Source organism: Trichoderma virens (assembly GCF_000170995.1).
Source record: "Trichoderma virens Gv29-8 chromosome Unknown TRIVIscaffold_79, whole genome shotgun sequence".
NCBI lineage: Eukaryota > Fungi > Ascomycota > Sordariomycetes > Hypocreales > Hypocreaceae > Trichoderma > Trichoderma virens.
Genome location: NW_014013670.1, coordinates 12,243 through 33,543, shown reverse-complemented (window position 1 = coordinate 33,543; position 21,301 = coordinate 12,243). Strand labels below are relative to the sequence as shown.

At 42.4% G+C, this 21,301-nt stretch overlaps 7 protein-coding genes across 7 annotated transcripts; 6 read left to right on the top strand and 1 right to left on the bottom strand.

The window, feature by feature from the left end:
• Nucleotides 1–104: 104 nt before the first annotated feature.
• On the top strand, nt 105–942 carry TRIVIDRAFT_154601 (uncharacterized protein; the record flags this gene model as incomplete). The annotated part of the gene is made up of 2 exons (XM_014099163.1): nt 105–725; nt 835–942. 2 exons carry the CDS (start codon nt 105–107, stop codon nt 940–942), a joined length of 729 nt encoding a protein of 242 aa, XP_013954638.1.
• A 2,457-nt stretch (nt 943–3,399) lies between these two features.
• On the top strand, nt 3,400–5,689 carry TRIVIDRAFT_48829 (uncharacterized protein; the record flags this gene model as incomplete). The annotated part of the gene is made up of 3 exons (XM_014099162.1): nt 3,400–3,514; nt 3,578–3,973; nt 4,062–5,689. The coding sequence occupies 3 exons, from the start codon at nt 3,400–3,402 to the stop codon at nt 5,687–5,689; spliced, it is 2,139 nt and encodes a 712-aa protein (XP_013954637.1).
• A 404-nt stretch (nt 5,690–6,093) lies between these two features.
• On the bottom strand, nt 6,094–7,180 carry TRIVIDRAFT_48862 (uncharacterized protein; the record flags this gene model as incomplete). The annotated part of the gene is made up of 3 exons (XM_014099161.1): nt 6,094–6,463; nt 6,540–7,029; nt 7,096–7,180. 3 exons carry the CDS (start codon nt 7,178–7,180, stop codon nt 6,094–6,096), a joined length of 945 nt encoding a protein of 314 aa, XP_013954636.1.
• Nucleotides 7,181–7,735: 555 nt separating this feature from the next.
• Nucleotides 7,736–8,742, top strand: TRIVIDRAFT_119702 (uncharacterized protein; the record flags this gene model as incomplete). The annotated part of the gene is made up of 2 exons (XM_014099160.2): nt 7,736–8,008; nt 8,212–8,742. 2 exons carry the CDS (start codon nt 7,736–7,738, stop codon nt 8,740–8,742), a joined length of 804 nt encoding a protein of 267 aa, XP_013954635.1.
• Nucleotides 8,743–11,937: 3,195 nt separating this feature from the next.
• On the top strand, nt 11,938–12,942 carry TRIVIDRAFT_209620 (uncharacterized protein; the record flags this gene model as incomplete). The annotated part of the gene is made up of 2 exons (XM_014099159.1): nt 11,938–12,796; nt 12,860–12,942. The coding sequence occupies 2 exons, from the start codon at nt 11,938–11,940 to the stop codon at nt 12,871–12,873; spliced, it is 873 nt and encodes a 290-aa protein (XP_013954634.1).
• A 511-nt stretch (nt 12,943–13,453) lies between these two features.
• TRIVIDRAFT_68974 (uncharacterized protein) lies at nt 13,454–14,496 on the top strand (the record flags this gene model as incomplete). Its single annotated transcript, XM_014099158.1, has 3 exons — nt 13,454–13,782; nt 13,893–14,118; nt 14,152–14,496. 3 exons carry the CDS (start codon nt 13,454–13,456, stop codon nt 14,494–14,496), a joined length of 900 nt encoding a protein of 299 aa, XP_013954633.1.
• A 904-nt stretch (nt 14,497–15,400) lies between these two features.
• On the top strand, nt 15,401–18,928 carry TRIVIDRAFT_154391 (ankyrin protein; the record flags this gene model as incomplete). Its single annotated transcript, XM_014099157.1, has 4 exons — nt 15,401–16,334; nt 16,388–17,210; nt 17,263–18,124; nt 18,263–18,928. 4 exons carry the CDS (start codon nt 15,401–15,403, stop codon nt 18,926–18,928), a joined length of 3,285 nt encoding a protein of 1,094 aa, XP_013954632.1.
• Between the last annotated feature and the right edge of the window lie 2,373 nt (nt 18,929–21,301).

The window sequence follows — 21,301 nt, the reverse complement described above, 5'->3', positions numbered from 1 at the left end:
CCAAGACGCAATGCATCCCCTATAAGGATGGCAGGATCGCCTATCGGCGCTTCGGAGCGTCCACGGGTATACCTCTTGTCTTTTTCATCCATTTCCGTGGGACTATGGATAAATGGGATCCTCTATTGGTCAATACACTAGCCGCAACGCGACCCGTTATCCTTATTGACTATGTCGGGGTCGGAAAAAGTGTGGGCAAAGTCGCAACCTCATTCAAAGACTCAGCCGACGACATGATTGCTGCCTTAATTCAGATTGGTGTCAAAGAAGTCGACATCCTCGGCTTCTCGATCGGAGGCTTCGTTACCCAGATGGTCGCATTGAACGCGCCAGCCAACAAGCTGAAGGTCCGCAAGATAGTCCTCTGCGGTACAGGTGCTAGTGCTGGCCCCGGAATCAAGCTCTCGCCCAACAACTACATGCCGGCTGCTACCACAGAGAAGATTGACTTGGTCAACTTCAAAGAGTTGTTCTTTGCACACAACCCCGCGGGCGAGAAACACGCTGAGGAGTGGTGGGCCCGTCTCTCGGAGCGAAACGAGGCGACCAGCGGTGAGGCGCCTAGCCAGTGGCTCTCCTGGGGCTTCACGGATGATGGAGAGGGTTTGAAGAACCAAGGCATCTCCATTGAGAAGTTCCTGACCGCGGAGACCAGCCAGGGGGTTGAAGGATCCTATGGCCGGCTCCCAAGCTTCGACATTCCTGTCCTCATTGCCAACGGGTCGGTAAGTAGAGGCCCAACCCCAAATATGGCAGGGCAGGACAAAGGGAAAGGGCTGACATTTCCAGAATGATTACATGATCCCAACCCTGAACTCGTACTACATCCAGCAGACGGTGCCCAACGGCCGCCTCCTTGTGTACCCAGACAGCGGCCACGGCTTCCTCTATCAGTACGCTGAATCATTTGGCAAGTTGGTTGCTCATTTTCTTGACGAATAAAAGAGTGGGAACAGTACTATTGAGTATACTAACTGTAACGAGCAACTTACTGTACAGAGACTCGAAGTACACTACTTCCTATATAGGCAGCTATCTTACTACATATTAAGTAAACTTGAGTAAGCTTCATATTATATATACACTGATTTAAATAATATATGATCGCCATTGAAGTTATGGACTCAATAGCTTCTACAATTCATCAAACCCTAGCGTATTACATTTTACGTTATATATTAGTTATTAAACCCAGGTTCAACGCCTTCTAGGTGCCCTGATCCTAGAATTAACTATATATACTAATTATTGAACCAGGGTTTAATCCTTTCTCCTAACTTAAACCAAGGTGTAATACTTCCTGCTAGTTGTTAAGCCCGAGATGAATAATTTCTTTATTTATATATCAAGATGCTAAGATGTACTACTTCCTAATGTAGCATTAGAAACTCCTAGGTTTAGTTATACTAAACTAGTAGCTCCCGAAGAGCGTGTCTCGCCTGACAAGTCCCAGGACACTAATGAGAGGGCACGTAGGCCAATGCAATACTTCCGCTGTATAAATTACACCTTTATATCTCAAGGCTCTTTTGTATTTAACATGGCCTGCTACCTGTTTTGTGCATAGAACACAGTATATTGCATCATTATCTTGACAGTTGCGTAACCAGGAAGCGATTTATTATACTTAAAAGTGTTATAGCTCCATACAGTATCAGCTGCTACCCATCTGCAATGGTAGAACAAAAACTAACGATTCCTAGGGGATCTTGGATTTCAGTGATTGAAGCAACCGCCAATCTAGCATCACATGTAGTGAAACAGTTCCTAGAGGGTGGGTACAAAGTTCGGGGCACCGTTCGCAGCCTTAAGGCATTTTGGCTGGTCAAAGACGTTTCAAGACGTATGCTAATCGCGGCGATCTGAAGCTGGCTCTTGCACCCGACTTAGGAGTTGAATGTGTTTTTGATAATGCCGTGAAAGTTGTGTCGGCTATTGCTCACGTGGCTGCCATTTTCACCTTCGACTCCAATCCCAATAACATCGTGCCCCAAACGGTATGTGGAGTCACTGGCCTCATGGAGGCAGCACAGCGGGAGCCATCAATGCGTAAGTTCGTATATACGAGCTGCATGGTGGCGGCTACGATGCGATACCCAGGCAATACTACGCATGTCACCCGCGAAACTTGGAATGACGCTGCCGTGGAAGTTGCTTGATCGCCTGAAGAGCAAAAACATCCAGCCATAGGCTATATGGTGTACTTTGCCAGTAAGGTTGAGGCACTCTGAAAGATTGTTAACGAGATGAAGCCAAACTTCACAATCAACTCAGTTTCTCCAGCCAGCATCATGGGTCAGCCGCTAAACCGAAGCCATATTGACAGTCCAGTGGCATGGATAAAGCTGTTATACGATGGGTCCTTCGTAACAGCTAAATACCTTGTACATAGCTGGTTCCGTTATAATAATTGCTACAATTGCGATTATTAGCCTAATGTTTTGCCCTGCTGACCTAACAGTATAACGGTCTGTTACAAGTTCTGAATAGGAAATCATCCTAACTGACTAGATGTTCATTTAAGCGACTACACGGGCCACCCAGAGAAAATACAATCCAGTGAAGACTTTTGCGCCATAGTAATAGAATCCGCGATCGACAGTTAAGCTATTTGCCATATCGTTGAGACAGAAACTGCTGCCTGTGAATGTAAACCACAGGTGAGTATTTATGATATAACTGATATCTAACCAATGTCGCAAGGGCAAATCTAACAACGGTTTAAGGGACGTGCCTATGGATTCACCAGCTTGGATAATCTCCGAAGAATGGCCAAAAACGTAATATGAGACCGACAACGAGTTGAAGGAGATTGCATTTTGCGGGGCTTAAGTCTTATTAATAAAATTAAACTAGTTTACCTTTATCAACTAGGGGGTTTAGGTTTGCAAGTAGATATTATATACGCCATCTTAGGTTTGACTTCCTAGAGCTATAGGTACATAGGGTATATACCTTCTCATGCGGCTGTAGGATTTTAGGTCGTAATATTATACCCCAGTCTTTTTTCCTTACTACCTTCCATATTCAATCTTCAAAAGAGGAGGTTTTACAACTGCCTCTTTAGCCATACATCTGGTCCCGCATATTTAGGAGTCCTCCTATCAAATTGTGATAATGTAATTAGCCTATCTCTGGCATTGCTGTAATATATGTACCATTCTCTCTTGGGAGGGCCTTGTTGAGCTTGCCCAAGAGATTGGTAATCATAATTTGTCTTGCGAAAGGCAGCTCGTCCTTCCAGGCCTGTATAAAACTAAGATTGTATACCCTGGCAGCTCACCCTTGTTTTTTTTTTTTTTTAAAAAAAAAAAAAAGAGTAGATCCGAGTTTCTGCTTTGATTCGATAAGGACCAAATAGATTGAAAGATGCGGCCATTAGTGGGTTTATGGAACAGCATGACTGTGGCGCTAGCAGCCTCGTCTCAAGCTATAGAAGACATTCCAAATGTTGAGAAGATTGAGCCATGCGCCGAAGTCAGCACCCTATGGGCTGCACAGATTACAAGCACTGGTGAGTCTTCAAAGTACACTAGATAAAGATATCAAGCTCTGCTGACATCGCCGCCTTTGCCAGCCACACCAACTGTTCCCGCTTCTCTTGCTTATGCCTGCCTAAATACAATCCCCCTCCATAAAGACGCGGGCATACAGTTGATTGACGCTTTGGAGCCGTATCTCGAATGGCAGTCTGACGCAGCTTACAAGGCAGACCCGCCCGCGGATTACTTCTACCCGCCTCACGACATCTTCAAAGCACTTGCCAGCGTCAGGGCAGATCTCGTGGCGGACAAGTATACCAACGAATACGAGTTCCAGGAGGATCTTTATGTTCGAGTCTTTGGTCCGGCGCATGATGGACACTTCGTCTTTTATCCAGATGCGCTGACTGTCGCGTTTGAGTGGACACGCACGGCGCCCATCGTATCAATCAGCGAGAATGGACGATATTTGCCCGTAATCAAGCTATACGGTAAGTGCCATGAATATGAATTTGGATTCTCATACTATTTATATGTCCTCTCTATACAATCTCATCAACAATAGCTGACCCGAAAAAGAGGATGTCGTTAGGGATCCAAAAACAGCGCCTATAATTACAAAGATCAACGGGATTGAGGCCTCGAAACTCGTCCTTGACACCGTCACAACGGCGTCTTTCAACCAAGATGGAGATGCCGCCTACAATTCCATGTTTTATTCGAAAGCCTTCGCGGCGGCTACTGCCACTGAAGGATATTTTACAGGCGGTGGCCGCATCCGATACATTTACCAGGGTCCAGAGATGACATTTACCTTCGACAATGGGACCAGTGCAACTTTTGAGAATACTGCATCGGTCAAGGCAAATATGACGGGAATAGTTGACGGCCAATCCTATTTCGATACCCTTTGTGTTCTGAGTATCGATGGTCGGCGCAGTTTTGTACCTGCTACTATCAGCGCGAGGGTTCAACCACGCCAGAACCCCGGATACCCAGAGCCAGTTCTGGCGACTGACGACGGCATCGTGTCTGGTTATTTTCTCGAAGGTGACGGTTTGGACGATGTCGCGGTCATTTCAATCCTCAGCTTTGATCCTAACTCTCCGCGCCAATTTCAGGCCGTTGTCCAGAACTTCTTTGCGGAAGCAGTGGCCGCCGGGAAATCGAAACTCGTTGTCGACTTCCAGGGTAACCCCGGAGGTTTCATAGCGTTGGGCTACGACTTCTACGGTCAACTGTTCCCCCAAATCCGAGCGGATGGGCTCTCGCGGTGGAAGCTCAGCCCAGAGTTTGAGACTCTCGCTCATGTCTACAGTAATGTCTCCAAGGGCGTTGATCCACTCATTGAAGCCGATATTGATAAGATTCGTGCGTATCTGTCACCAGAGAATTGGCGCTTTGACCTGGATTTGTCTGAACGGGCCTTTTCCAGCTTTGCGAACAAGTTTGGGCCAAGGAATTTCAAGGATACAAACTACACGGCTCTTATGCGATGGAACTGGAGCGATCCTCTTATCTCGACAAACTTCACTGTCGGCTTTGGCCTCGAGATCTCAGGATATGGATCCCGCTCAAATCTCACTCAACCGTTTCTACCGGAGAACATTGTCCTTCTTTATGACGGCTCCTGCAGCTCGACTTGCACCTTGGCATCCGAATTCCTAAGAATCAACGGAGGCATCAAGTCTGTTGCTTTTGGTGGCCGGCCGAAGAAAGGCCCGATCCAGGGAGTCGGCGGAGTAAAGGGTTCGCAAGTATACCAGTTTAGCGATATCTTCCAGCTTGCTGAGCATGGAATATTATTTGGCCCGAGTCTAGCAAATTTGAAGGCGTTAGAAGACGTTTCAACCCTCCCAATCGCGCGGAGCACGGCGGCATCAGTAAATGTGCGAGATCAGATCCTCCGATCGAATATAGACGATGGCCTTCCGGCGCAGTTCGTCGTCGAACACGCCGACTGTCGACTCTATTGGACAGCGCCTATGATCACGGATATCACCGAGATCTGGAGCGCTGCTGCTAATGCAGCCTTTAATAATGCTAAGTGTGCAAATGGTGGTATTAAATACCGAGCTCCGAAGGCTTTTATCCAGCCTACTGCAAACCCGAAGGTACCTATAGTCAGTGATTTTGTTGAGGCAGGGGCTACATTACGTTCGTCGAAGCTATGGAATGCAAAGTTCCGTCTCCGTACTATAGCGTAAAAGCTAAATTCTTAGCAAGTAAGGTATACATAATATGACATATTTACTTACAAATGAGAGGGGCAGGCGTTGGGTGGTGAAGTCTATGGTTATTATACAACAGCTGCCGATATTGGCTATCTTACTGTCCATGGTCGCAGATAGTTAACTGAAGTACAAGTCAACCACACGTCATAAGAGCTTTGGGTAGTTGCCGGCTGCAAGTCTCCCTTCCAGTTACTGCAAACATACCGGCTACATGGTTAATGGCCCCCCAATACAGCGACCCTAGTACCTTTTAGCACATAGAGAGAGAAAGTTTGGTCGTAATAGATAAATGCACAAAGAGTGGTGGAAGGTATATATATTCATTCTGATTTTATTAGTAGGTATACTAGCCATTTGAATAATATTCATATTTAACTTTAAATATTCTCTAATATTTCATTAGTCCAAGCCCAGAGTTTACTAGTTAACTCTTTATCCTTAGCAGCCTTGTCCTTATTTATATCGCTGTTGCTTAAAACTCCCACTGGCTTATAGTATGCTCCATTCACAAGATCATTTCGGCTTGCTCCTGCGGCTGCCCACAATTGATTAAGGACGCCCTCCTCTGGCGTAAGGATGGAAACGCCTAGTATCAAGTTTGCAATATGTAAGAAGGCCGTGTCTGTAAAGGACAGAGTGTTTACCAAATCCGTTTTCACAACTCCAGGGTGAACCGAGACTGCCATTAGTTTCGGACATCGACGCCCAAGTTCCGCCGCAAATACAAGATTAGCAAATTTGGATTGGCTGTGAGCGATTTCCCTGTCAGCACGACTCCCTGGATATCTCGAATTCAAGCAGGCGGATAAAGAAATATTATTACCCATATCTTGACAGCCAAAGTGGCATTCCGCCTTTCTCTGTTCGCACCTTATCATACAATATGCCGCCGGATGGATGTCCTTTCCACCCTTCTGATGTCAGACACACGACTCGCACGTCAGAGTTCGGCATCTCCGCAGTTCGTGTGAGAACTGGTAGAAGTTCATGTATGATCATGGCATGGGCCAAATGGTTGATTGCAAAATGGATCTCAAATCCATCTTTGCTTACTGCTGGCGGTACTGCCATAACGCCTGCGTTGCACATGAGGATATCCAACCGGTCATGTGCGAATTGATTGATGCTGGCCCTTACTGACTCGAGGGAACTGAAGTCCATCTCTAGGAAAGTTAATCCCACGTCCGAATTTTCTGCTTTGATATCATTCATAATAGCGTCAGCCGCTCCTTGGTTACGGCCAGTGAAGTAGATGTGACGGGGATCATGCTTTGCAAGAGCCTGGATGGACTGTTTCCCCAAACCGGCGGTTCCTTAGGTGTCAAGTATTAGAATTAGTTGTCGAGTGTATAAAGCGAGATAAGATACTAGAAACGTACCTCCAGTTACAAGGATAACTTTGTCGCTCAGAGACGGGATGTCTTTTTCTGGATTGAAATTGGCAATGCCAGTGAGACGTGGCATGTTGAATAATAAAAAATGAGTACGCTTGTATACGACGTGATAGATGTTTATTTTGTGCGAGATTGGAGAGAAGAACTTTCAATATGTCTGCTGCGCATATTATATAGCCCGGTCGAGGACACCCAAATCAAAGGACCGCCTTCACTAGTTCTCCGTGTTCGCTACTCATCCAGGTGGATTTCGCTTACACAGCCTTGGCATTCCCAAAAAAGTGTTAGTGCGTCACGATCTTGCATTAGCTTGGTGTTGCACGCTGGCTATCCAATCACATTTAACACTGTAACAGTGGGCCACTGTTGCATGTTGAACTCTTGATTCTTTGGTAGTTCGGCACTGACGGACGAATGCCCTTTGCCTTCATTGCCTCCTATTTTCACATCTCCGTAAAAAGCATTCATCGGCATAACCGTCGTCCTGAATAGGTTATTGCAGACGCGGGCATTACTTTCAACTATCCACAAGAACTTCCCAAGGTACAGCCCACTGGCAGGCTCAAATACTTAAAATTTAGGTGACACTTAGTTTGTGGGATAAATCTGACAGACGTGGCGTTAGATGATTGTGGACCAGGACGACTGGAGAGGAGTGACAGACCCAGCCGAAAGGAAGAAGCGGCAGAATCGTCTCCGCCAGCGGCTAGCACGTAAGTATAGCAGTATTTTTCAAACCTGGAACTACCAAGCCAATGAAAGATATAACGAGATCGCAGGCAGTCTAAATAGACCATGCTGTGCTGTTAGGTATGCGAGACTGATTTACGGCCAGGCGAGAAGAAAAGGACTGCCGCCTATGCAAAGCTTATCTCCAGTATCGATCCCTCTTGGAATGGTTTCGGCATTCTAATTTCTAGAGCATCACACAAGCCAGTGGCTAAAAGCGAAGATCTCAGCATTTCCAATTGTTTTAGACGGGATTTATTCGACATAAATCTTCATGAATCATTCGAGCCAGCGACAGAAACCTGGAAATTAGAGACACACATGGTTTTACCGCCTCTCATGTTTTACACGACAGCCGCAACTTTCGGACAGCCAACGCCTCCTCTCATTTTCCCTCTGAGCCCAGACCATTGTCTACTCACCATGGTTCAATACAACGTCCAACGCGCCTCGCTGTTCAATATGGCCGTTTTATCTCTTTTAGAGCATCTTCCTCTAGAATGCGGGGGCACTCTCAACCTTCCAAGCTTAGCCATAGATCCGCCTCGCTGCGTCCCACCTGAGCTTTTGCCCACTGCTTTACAAAAATCCACGCCTCACGAGTACTGGATAGACATATTCCCATGCCCCGTGATGCGGGACAATCTGATTCGCCTTTACAGTCAATACGATGCTCATGACCTTCATCTCGATCTGGCGAAGAGTTTGTACGAAGGGTTCGTTGACGGAGAGCAACGCGGTTGTATGGTTTGGGGTGAGCCATGGACGGTCAACGGGTGGGAAGTGAGTGAAGGATTTGTTAGAAAGTGGGGGTTCTTACTCAAAGGCTGCTCAGGTCTTCTTGCATCAACGAACCGCTGGAGGGAATCGCGAGGCGAAGATGCCCTAACCACAGAAGTATGACAAAGGTTATCATAATATATATTGCCTATTTTATTTTTGTGTATACTTCCTAGCGTTGTATTTATATAAAGCATGTTATATAACTCAATTTGTTTTCTCAGCTCAATGGAGTTTTCAATTTATTACTGTTAGCATATAAATATCTACTGCTACTTTACTTGACATTTAGGAATAGTTATTTTTATAAAACTTTGGTTGTTTTTCTTTCGTATATACCTCTTTTATTTTATTTTTACCCCATTTAAATAGCAGAATCGTTTAAGCCCAAGTTAATCTTTAATAGCAGATAATATAAAATAATATTTAATATAGCAGTAGCAGGGGTTCCCCTTTATAGTAAAAAGTGCTGTCTCCTCGTAGCTAAGCAGACATAGGCGCTTAGGACCTTACGGACGCATTGGCCTTGGACAGAAGCATCCCGACAGAAGCGCCGATAAAGGCTGATTAGTCTAACTATACAAGCGTGTACATGGCTCAAACTTTGACGATCCGGTTGGGATAACTTGTAGAGTAATCCCACAGAAACTTGTCAAACTAATTGTAACGCCTATGAATCGCCTCAATACCTCTCAGAGAATTGGTGGCTACGGTGTCGACTCTCTAGGAGCCATGGAGCTGCGTAATTGAATAGTGGCATGCCTTTGAGCCAACGTACAGCAGCTGGCCCTGCGAAATATCGGCAGTATGCTATAATTGACCAAGATGGTTGTAGGGAAGTCGAGACTTGTTACGGTAGAACTACAATAGGGTTGCGGCACGTATTCAATCAATTTCCTTCGATATTCTTACTATGTGAATACGGCTGCTGAATCAATTTAATTGGATCAGTATTGTAAACTTATTTGATTATGTTCCCGTTCTATAACGCATTGTAACCCTCGACCGATTTGTGCCTGTCTAAGTTATAAGCGTCGCCGTCATTAGCCTTTGTAGGTGTCTTTCTACCCTGATTTCTGATTATCCCGCAACATACAGACCGAATACCAGGCATTTTCCCATTAACGAGTCGTCCTGGGTGTAATAGATTAAAGACAAGGATCGCAAACATCATTGGTGTGGCTTCCAAAACATAGAAATATACTTTGTATTTCGTCAACGCGATTCCCTTCGTGATACCACTCGAAAACTCGCCAAATCGGTATATGATTCAGAGTGTAATCATGCCGAGTGCAATGTACAGCGCCGCTTAGAGCGGGCCTCATTCAGCACGAGGCAGGTGTTTGAGTATGCTACTTCGCGCGGTCCAGACCTGGTTAGCCCCTGTACACGAAACAGCGAACGTGCAAGGAATGCTATCCAGCTCAGAAAATACAGACGGCCTGCATAATAAAAGGCCGTCTTCAAGCCTACAAGGCCTGCCCATACGGCTGAGTAATATTGATGAATGGAAAATAGAATCTATAGGGTCAGATTCAATATCACGCGAGAGAACACCTACCAGTCGGGTTAGCGACAGTTGCCATAGATTTCGGGCCAAGTGTGATGAGAAGAAACACTGTGCACGATGTGATGGTAAGCCAAGCCATTTTAATATCGCCATAATGATATATCAGGCCTATCATGGAAGCTCACAGACTATCGGTAGGTTTGTGAACCTCTACGTGGGGGAAGAAGCGTGGTAAAAAGAGGAAAAGTTTTTCTGTATCACATAATGTGAAAGAATAAGCTACGCTAAATGAGCATTAAGAAAGCAGTTCACACGTGCCAATTGAATATAAGACTATGGATAGCATAGTTACAAAAAAGAATAGCAAACAACCAGCTCTGTTCGACTACCAGCTCTCCTACGGCTGGCGGAGATAACCGATGTGGCTGGTGGCGGAACGAATCGGTTATTTCCAATGATGTCTGTCACGAGTAAAGAACGGCAATGTGCTTTGACGAGCTTTTTGAAGATCCTTGCTTAGAATACCCCGAAGGATATAAGGCTATCGATAGCACAGTTATAGGGGAAACGGCAGACAGCCAGCTCGGTTCGACTACCAATACCCCTACGGCGACGAAGATAGGGATTTTACTGATGTATCAGTGTCGAAAACAAATCAGCTATTATCCGTAATTTCTGTTATGATCAAGGGACGACAATGTGCTTTAGTGAGCTTTTTGAAGATCCTCGGAATGCCCTGGTTGATACTCATTCTACTGTGGAAATGATGCGGCATAAGAAAAAGAGAGCAAGTATAGAAGCACTTCCATTGGCCATGCTTGGCAGTTTTTTGACGGTGAAATATTCAGCAAACACCCAGATAGTGGTCTTCCAGACCAGGCCGTCATGAAGCGTTCTTCAGAATTGGAGCTCACCGTGCCTGGGGAATCGATTGCGAACTTGGATAACTTCATTGTCCCTGGACACATCACCAATCCGTTCGCGTTTGATCCTGCAACTATTTCAATGCCACCAGTGGTCTCTTCTACGTGGGGAATCAGGAGAACACTAGGAGTGGGCGATGGCAAATATATCCTGGGCTTGAGCCATTATTCCTCATCAATCAGGCAAGATATCTGCGGATCTGATTGACTCCTATTTCACATGATCATCACCGACTTTAGCGCATCATTTATCACTATGTATTCCCGAATGCATATTCTGTAGGCTAGGGATTTTGAGTTAAAAATGCTGATATCAGCGGCTTAAAAGGTGGATTGTTGAAAAATTTAACTAAGGTTTAAGCTAGGCTTTATAGTTGGGGCAGCATACCTATATCAAAAGAAAAGCTTCCAAGGTTCTTTCTCCCGTATGTGCACTATGGCTGGGGGTGGGTAGAGTCTGAGAGTATATAGATATTGTAGTGAAGTTGCACCAGCTATACCAAAGAGGCTGTTAAATTGCTTCAAACTAAATATTGTTGGTTTCCAGTACTACCTAGTACGGGCGTTGGTTGATCTGTGTTATATCACGTGGTTTTCTTGATCTCTTTTGTAGCAATTAATTTCCTCAGCTCAGCTCCCCGCGACTAACGCCGCTCGCACAAAACACGCTCGCTACAAACCACGCTCGCTACAAACCACGCTCGCTACAAACCACGCTCGCTACAAACCACGCTCGCTACAAACCACGCTCGCTACAAACCACGCTCGCTACAAACCACGCTCGCTACAAACCACGCTCGCTACAAACCACGCTCGCTACAAACCACGCTCGCTACAAACCACGCTCGCTACAAACCACGCTCGCTACAAACCACGCTCGCTACTATGAAGATCATTCCTTTCTGGGTGCCAGTCGCCCTAATCCGCTTTCTACCAGTCCTCGCTCAAACAACCCCAACTCCCAGCTCCCCAGCACCGAGCTGCAAAGCTTCCCTCGTCGCCAGTCTCTGCAGCTATCCAACACCGGGTCTCGATTTCGCCGTCGCCAGCGACAGCAGAGCCTCCTGCTGGGACTATTGCAATGCCCACCCCCCCTGCAACTTTGTCATCTTCGCTGCCGGCAACCCCCTCACGGGCACAGGCACCTGCTGGCTGTACCCAGGTGAAAGCTTCGATGTGAGCGCCGGCAGCTCTGACTGCGCCAACCCCTATTTGTCTGTCTACGGCCAGCCTGTGTGCCCCGGCAGCGGCACACCCACTTCAGGCAACTGCGCAGCAACTGCGACACCCACCGCTGTCGCGTCGGTTTGCGGGTATCCGACACCACCTGATAACTGCTTTAGCACTTGTACTGCTAGTGAGGGTGCATCGGACTGTTTAAGTCAATGTGCAAAGGCCGATTCCTGCAGTTACATCGTCTTTAATCCACATAACCCAGACAATTCACCCTATTCTTTGGGTACTTGTTGGATGTATCCGAGTGGTTCCTACGACGCTGGAGCTGCGACTACTTGCAGTGGCCCGCCTGAGCAGTTTGTGTATAACAACGTGTGTCCTAAGCCATCGCCTTCCTCGTCATCTGCTTCATCATCTGCTCCAGTACCATCTAGTGCGGCATCTATTAATAGCACCGAAGCTTCTACAAATAGAATTGCTGGAACTAGAACTGCTGGAACTGGAAGTACTGCAAGTGAAACTGTTGGTGCTGGGACTGTAGTTGCTGCTGCAGCATTGGCCACTACCAGTAAAACTTCAGCCTCTACTGCACTCCTACTTACTAACCCGCTAGCTATATATATGTATATAGCTATATTACTGTAGTATTATTAAGTTATAGTACAACTCTCTTTAAGTTGTAGTATAAGTTAACATAAAATTGCCGATTATATTAAAGATAAAAAAGCTTTCTAGCAGCATTAAATAACTTAAGTCCTATCAAAAGTTTAACTATTTATATTAGTTTACGGAGTAGATAGTTTATAATTGAACCTCAGTGTCTGGGAGCAGTAATAATATTACTTACCTTACACTCTATTGGCTTGTCCACCCAAATTATAAGCGCTGGGTAAGGCCACTTCGTACACTGATCTGACCAAAAAAAGGCTTGCCCTTGTGCTTATAACTATAACTGCTACTCCCAACTTAAAATTGCGGTTCGTGATTGAGATTTGTAATATTTAGAAATCAAAGTAGTTAATAAGGCATTTTAGAAATTAGAAATTAGAGGTTATGACAACTTGCGATTGCAGAATACTAACCAACATCTAGTAGCCACAGAAGCCCAGATATTAGCTCCGTGCTATTGCCAAATAATATATAACTGAATCCATTCTTACAACTTCATAATGCCATTATGATTTTTCGTATCTATGTACAGTTCACTACTTTTGTCTGCGTTAAAATGGTTGGTTTTCTTTCCCTTGTCACTCTGTTTGTGGCTACGCTTGCCAGCGGCATAGCCAGCGCAACCTACCTACAGAGGCAGGATAAATTTCGTGTCGAGACGCATGTCAACGCTGGCCTCAGTTTCAACATGGTATCATCCCTCATTATTGGATCCGAGGCTGCAGTGCTGATCGATGTACCACTTGCCGTCCCTGAAGCAAAGGAACTGGCGGCGTGGGTGCGAAACACCACGGACAAGCCTCTCGTCGCCGTTTTTACGACGCACTTTCACCCCGATCACTACCTAAGTGGAGGTGCATTCCTCGACTATTTCCCTACTGCAAAGTATTACGCCAACAGTAGGGCTATTGAACATATTAAGAGCGAGGCCCCTGCATAGGTATGAAGACACAATTTTCTTCTTCTTTTTTATTCTAACTTCAATAGGTCACAAGATGGCAAAAGACGCTTGGTGACGACAAAATTGTGTCCAATACCTCCATTCCAACCCCCTATGACCACACCTTCTCTACGTTGCCCGGCGACGAAGGCACACCCATTGAGCTCGTGGGTCTAATCAGCGGCGACACAGTTGATGTGACGCTCTTCTGGATCCCTTCCACCCGAACCTTGATTGCGGGCGACACCGTCTACAGCCACGAGCTGCACATCTGGCTTGCAGTTTTGCAAACGACTGCCCTGACTTCATCCTAGATCGCAGGGTTAGAACTGATTGAGTCCATGAAGCCCGAAAATATTGTCGCTGGACATGCGCTTTCCGTCCGAGGTTCTACGGCGCAGCAGAATCTTGCCTACAGCCAGTCCTATCTGAAGTTTTGGCAGAAGAATATTGAAGCTAAGGGTCTTGATTTCTACACCCCGGAGCAAATTGTGGACAGGTTTAACAGCACGTTCCCTGGACTGACGGGTAATCTCGTATCGGCGACGTTGCTTAATATTACAGCCGGACAGTTTGGAAAGGGCGGTACACGTCAATACCGTGGTGTTGATTTGCCTGCATATAATAACACGACGTATTTAGAGGCTTGGAACATCTAAAATAAAGACTGCTATAATACAGTCTTTGTTTTTACGGAGGACACCACTCTTAAACTAAGGTTAACAGTGTAAAATTTATTACTATCTAAACTTATGGTAAAAAGATAACTCTGGACCTTAATTTTTGACCACTGGACTCCCATTACATAAAATAATATGACACAAAATATTTTGGGTGTACTGGAAATGGGTCAAATACATGGGTGAACTAAACAACTATGTTAATTACGTTGAACGACGATTTACACTTTGTACGACTGAAAGGACTTCCCTTACATTCAGTGCTGCCCTTTGACATTCATTTTAGCAGAAGAATTTTTTCCTTGTCGATATTGGGGACAATTATCAGTTCGTCCAAATGAAAACAAAGCCTCTTTCTCCGTAGTCTTGGTATATTTTCCCACAGGCAAAGGTCGTCGATAGTAAGTTCGCATTAAAAGTGGAACGTTCTACAATGCAGAGCTGTTATTTTGTATATGTACTTTCACAGTCGAAGCTGAACAAAGCTATCTCTTCGTGCATAGAGTAAATAGAAGGCTGCATTAGGAACCACCAGTCAAATTGCACCTTTCAATGTGATGCCCCACTCGAAGGAACTAATTCACATAGCCCAAGACCTTCGTCTGTTTCATTTGCCGCCCAAATTTCTCTAGTCATTATGGAAGCGGTAACTTGCACGCCAATAAATGTGATCCACGTCAGTAATTTACACTGCACCACAGGACTTCAGCGCGTAAATGGCATTAGAAATTGTCCAATCAAACGAAAGAATTGTCGCTAGCATGATCTTATAAGATCCTTGGATGAACCCATGAAATCAGTTACAGTGATCGGCTATCAATCTGACTACTTACTCCAAGTTTCACTCTGACAACACGACGCGGTACATCTCCGATCATCGATCATGGACGACAACAATGGCCCACCAAGTCAATTAACTCGACACGACTACACTGTCGGCTGGGTTTGCGCCCTACCCAAAGAGCAGGTAGCAGCTATTGCTATGCTTGATCGAAGGCACCCTAAGATTGAGAAGCCTTCAGATGATCCTAATTCTTACAATCTTGGCTCCATTGGAAGCCACAATGTTGTAATAACCTGCTTACCGAAAGGCCAAGTTGGAACTATTGAGGCAGGTATTACGGCTAGTCGCATGCTAATAACGTTTCCTTCCATCAAGATTGGCCTTATGGCCGGTATTGCTGGTGGTGTGCCATCCAATGGAGTCAGACTTGGGGATGTTGTAATTGGTACCCCTTCTGGAGAATACCCAGGTGTCGTCCAGTGGGACCTTGGTAAAATAGAATCGGGAGGCATACTTAAAAGAACGGGAGCGCTCAACAAATCACCAAAAGCATTATTGACAGCAGTCTCTACATTAGAGACAGAGCATCAATTGGGGGGGTCTACTATTCCGCAACGTTTGGAGGAACTCCGAACCAAATGGCCGAGATTGGTTGATAAGTATTGCTGGTCACAAAAGCTCACCGACCCGCTAGCAACAGAAGGAAGCCGAAATATATATCGAGAACCTGAAGTTCATTACGGTATTATTGCTTCAGGTGATCGAGTCATCAAAGATGCAGAGACTCGGGACTGCCTAAACGAAAGCTTGGGCGGAAAGGTTTTGGCGATCGAAATGGAGGCAGCAGGTCTCATGGATAATTTCCCCTGCATTGTAATTCGGGGTATCTGTGATTATGCCGACTCTCACAAAAATGACGAGTGGCAAGAGTATGCTGCAGCCGTTGCCGCAGCTTGTTCGAAAGAGCTATTGGAGGTCTTAGACCCTGGCGCTGTTGCTGCGGAGAGCCCTCTGACAGCCCTCGTAGGTCGCGGTTAGTATCCCTAGCACATTACATAGTAATGGCAATTTCTAATAAACTTTAAGTGCACAAGAGTGTTATGGAGGTTAAAACGGACGTGGCCTCGATGAGGTCGATTCTCCATGAGAAGGAAGATCAGAAACTTCTTGAATGGATCGCTCCGATAGATTATAATCCCCAGTATTATGATCTGATACGGAGACGACAACAAGGTACTTCCCAATGGATTCTACAAAGGAGGGAATACCATACCTTTTTAGAGTCCGACAAGCAGATACTCCTCTGCCATGGGATACCCGGAGCTGGAAAATCTATCATTGCGGCCACAGTGATTGATGATCTCCAACGTCGATTCCGAGCAGATCTATCGGTAGGAATTGCATTCATCCTTGGAAATTTTAAAAGGAAGGAGGACCAAAAGGTCGAAGACTTACTTGCCGGGATCGTTCGACAGTTAGCTCAATGTGGCGGCAGACCCATGGAACATGTTAGAGCTCTCCAAGAACTACACCGAGCTCGAAAAACGAGACCCTCCGTAACAGAAATATCCGAGACCTTGAAGGTTATTTTGATGGATTTTTCAAAGGTCGTGCTTGTCGTTGATGCTTTCGATGAGCTTTATTCCCCCGACGGTACTCGCGATGCGTTCTTACAAGAGCTCCATAGTCTACAAACCCACAGCAATCTCAATATTCTAATCACTTCTAGGCCCCTACCCGATATTATGTGTCAGTTCGAAAATGGCACAATGTTGGAGATATTAGCAACAAGCTCTGACATAGAAACGTACCTGGAAGGACAGATGGATCGATTACCAAAGTTCATACGGAAGAAGCCAGAATTAAAGAAACAAGTCAGAGAAGCTATCTTAGGGTCTTTCCAAGGAATGTAAGAAAGAATTTATAATCTCTTCTGGTGAAACAGTGCTGACGCTAAAAAGGTTTCTTCTCGCCCAACTATACGTTGAATCCCTGGTGGGAAAGGTATCTGTAAATGCTCTTAGAGCTGCCGTGGAGAACTTGCCACACGGACCAGAGGAAGAAGTGTACGGAATTGCTTATGAAGAACAGATGAGTCGTGTTGTGAATCAATCCAAGGATCGGTGGGAGCTTGCAGAGAAAATTCTAGTTTGGATCATCTGCGCCAAGCGGCCGCTAGATGTACTAGAACTACAACACTTGCTTGGGGTTGTGCTTGGCGAAACTACATTGGACAAGGACAATCTACCAGAAATCGACGACATGGTTTCAGTGTGCGCCGGTTTAGTTACCATCGAGCGTCCATCCAATATCATTCGACTGGCTCACTACACCACACATGAGTATTTGGATCGAACACGCAACCGATGGTTCGAGACTGAAAGAGTTGATATTGCGAGGACATGTCTAACCTATCTGTATAACGACGCCCCTCAAAAATTGCTTAACTCCTTCACAAAAGTCTATATCTTTCAAGAACATACATCAATTCCTCCTGGCTACGAATATGCGTCAAATTTCTGGGAGTGCCATATCCAGGAAGAATGCATACCAACTGAGGAAGTTGTTGCGTTCCTTGAAAATCAACTTGCGGTCCAAGCATCATGGAACTTTAGAACGCGATTGGTCTTGGAGTACATAGACCTTGAATTTACGGGGCTACATCTTGCGGCGTGGCTTGGCTTAGATGAAGCTGCCCAGATCCTTCTCACAGAAGTTTATCCCATTGATGTATATACCGCCAGTGGGCGAACGCCGTTATCTTACGCCGCGGAGGGTGGTCACGCATCAATGATAGATATGCTGCTCAAAAACGGAGCGCATGTGGACGATATTAATGATGAATCCTACTTGCTTTCAATTTCGGATGGGTATTTGGATGACTTCACAACCCCACTTTGGTGGGCATGTCGTGAAGGCCACGCAATGATTGCACAACAACTACTTGAACATGGTGCGAAGACCGATTTGGCATACAACGAGAATTTTCCCCTCGTGATTGCCGCCCAGAAAGGCCATGACACGGTCATAAAGCTGCTCCTTCAGCATGGTGCCGATGTCAATAGCAAGGCTGGTGGACACACGGCTGTTTTTTGGGCTGCTCGGAGTGGCCATCAAGAAGTTGTGAAAACACTTCTCAAGGGCGGAGCGAAAGCCAATTATTACCACTATACAGGAAATACTCTGCTGTTAGAGGTCATGAAATATGGACATCAAGGCATTGCCTGTTTATTAATTGAAAACGGCGCTGGTGTGCACGCATGGCACGGCAGTAAACGAGCGCCTTTATTCTATGCCGCTGAATTGGGACTCGATGAAGTTGTCCAAACACTTATTAAGTTTGGAGCCGACGTGAATGAACAGGACGGGTCGGGTTTAACACCTCTCTCCTATGCCATTAAAGGAGGACATCACGCCATTGCGCAAATACTACGGGACAGTAATACTGAACACAGCGATGAGAATGACGCAGGGCCAGCTGAAGAGTCGCTGGGCTTACCAATGCACTTAGTTTGGGAACAGTTATTAAGTGGAAAGAAGCCTTTATTTAACATAAAGGAAAAGATTGTTGTTAATTTTGAAGATAAGGAAGAAATGGAACGTGTTTTTAATAATACTTCTTTATAAAATAAATAAAAAGATATTATAAAATACAGTGATTACACAGTATCGGCGGCGGCCAGAATGTAAAAGAAGCAAACGAATGGAGGCAACGGTTTTCCAATAAGCAAGAAAAACACCTTGCTAATTGGATTTCCATCCAACAAGCCCTAAACGTCCCACCTACATATCAACATATCAGAGAATTCGCAGAGGGAGTCCTCAAAGCCAGCGGCGATAATCAACCACTTGGAAAAGGGTGGATAGAAGGTTTTTTATATCGTAAGGCGTTTTCCAAACCAAGGGATACAGTTAGGGTTAAAAATAGAGCAATCCTATTTACACCGTAGCATATTCCTATTTAAACCGTAGTACTCCACATCACTAGCTACGTTTACCCCTAGATTATAATTATTACATCCACTTACTAAAATATAGTATAGTATATTAAGAAATAATATCTTAATATAAAATCTTATATTATAATACTATAGATTATTAATTAATATTAATTACTTTAAAAAATATATTTCTAGCCCTTTTAATTTAATATTAATATTTTTTATAAGCCAGTTAATTTATCTAATTTATTAGTATTAGGTTAAGTAACTGGGATAACTTTAATAACTTCTTTAGCCTTTAATTTAGTTTTAAGCTTAGTCTTAAGCTTAATTTTAAATACAGCAGTAACTATTACAGCTAGCTTTACTATAAAAAAGATTATCTTTAACTTTTTTAATTATTTTATTAACTGTAATAAAGTTATTTAAGTATAGTTATAACTATAGCTTTAGGATAGCCTTTATAAGCCCTAAGCTTTAAATTAAAAAAGACTATAGTATATATTTAACTTTATATATTATAATACTTATAGCTTTTACTTTAGTTATTACTGCTATATTAATAATATTAACTATAGCTGTTAATATTTATTTTAATTATTATTAACTTTTAATATTAATAATATAGGTATTTTTTTATTATTTAAAAAGTAAAGTTAATTATAAAGATTTTAAATAATATTAAAATTATAAATTTAAAAAAAAGGTTTATTAATATTTTAATATTATATAATTAATAGTTTTTTTATAAAAAAATAATAGAAAATATATTAAAGATTTAATTAATTATTATTATAGGTAAATATTATTTTTATTAAAGGCTTTATTAACGTTAAACTTTTTAAAGATTATATAACTGTAAAAAAATATATATTATTATATAAAGTTATTAATATAAAAAAATAATAGCTTAAATATTAAACTATAGTTTAAAAGTATTACAGCTATAGTTAAATAATATTATTATATAAGGAGATTAATAATAATATAGTTAACTATTATAAAAATATTACTTAATTAACTTTATTATTAAATAAAATATTATTATTATTATATTTATATTTTTATAGTATTTTTATTATAGTTTTTTTTTTTCTTTTATAATATAAAAGAGATTATATTATAAAGGTAAAAGAGGTTATTTATATTTATAATAAAAAAAAACTTTATATTTTTATATATTATTTTTATAAAATTATTAATTTATTAATTAAAGTTATAATAACTTTTAATAAAGTAATATATTTACTATTTATAATATAATATATATTTTTTTAAAATATAATATAGAATATAATTTTATATTAAATTATATATAGCTTTTATTTTATTTTATATTAATTAAAAATTAACTTTAATTTTAGCGTAAATAACCTACTGTTAAATATAGAATATTTTATTATAAATCTAAGGTTTAGTAGTAGATAATAAAGCAGTATAATTATATTTAGTAATTTTTTATTTAATAGTATATATAGTAAAGTTATTATTATCTTAAGTAGCAGCGGCTTAAGCGTTAAAAAGGTTATTATTACCGTTAGTAACTTTAGCTTTACTATTATTAACTTTACTATTATTAATATTATTTTTACTTTTTTATTTTAATTAAATTTTTACTTTAATATTAATGTTAATATAAAATATATATAATTACTGCTGTATATTAAAGAAAATTAATATAAAAGTATTTTTAAAGGCTATTTTTTTATTTATAATTATTATAGTTAATGTTAATATATAAAAATTTTAATAAAAATCTTTAAACTATTAGTAAAGTTATAAAAAGTTATTTTTTTTTTTATATTAATAAAGCTAAATATAAAGTTAATTATTAACTTTTAGTTTATAATATTTATAATTTTAAAAAGATATATATAAAAATAATTAATTTTATAAATATTATTAAAGCTTAAGACTTTTAAAAATTAATATTATATCTTTTTTAATTAAAGGTAAGTTTATAAAATGCCTTAGACTTTATTATTATTATTAAATTTAATATAATAATAAAGGTTATTATTTTAAAGCTATTTAATTTACGCTTAAGTAATTAATAATC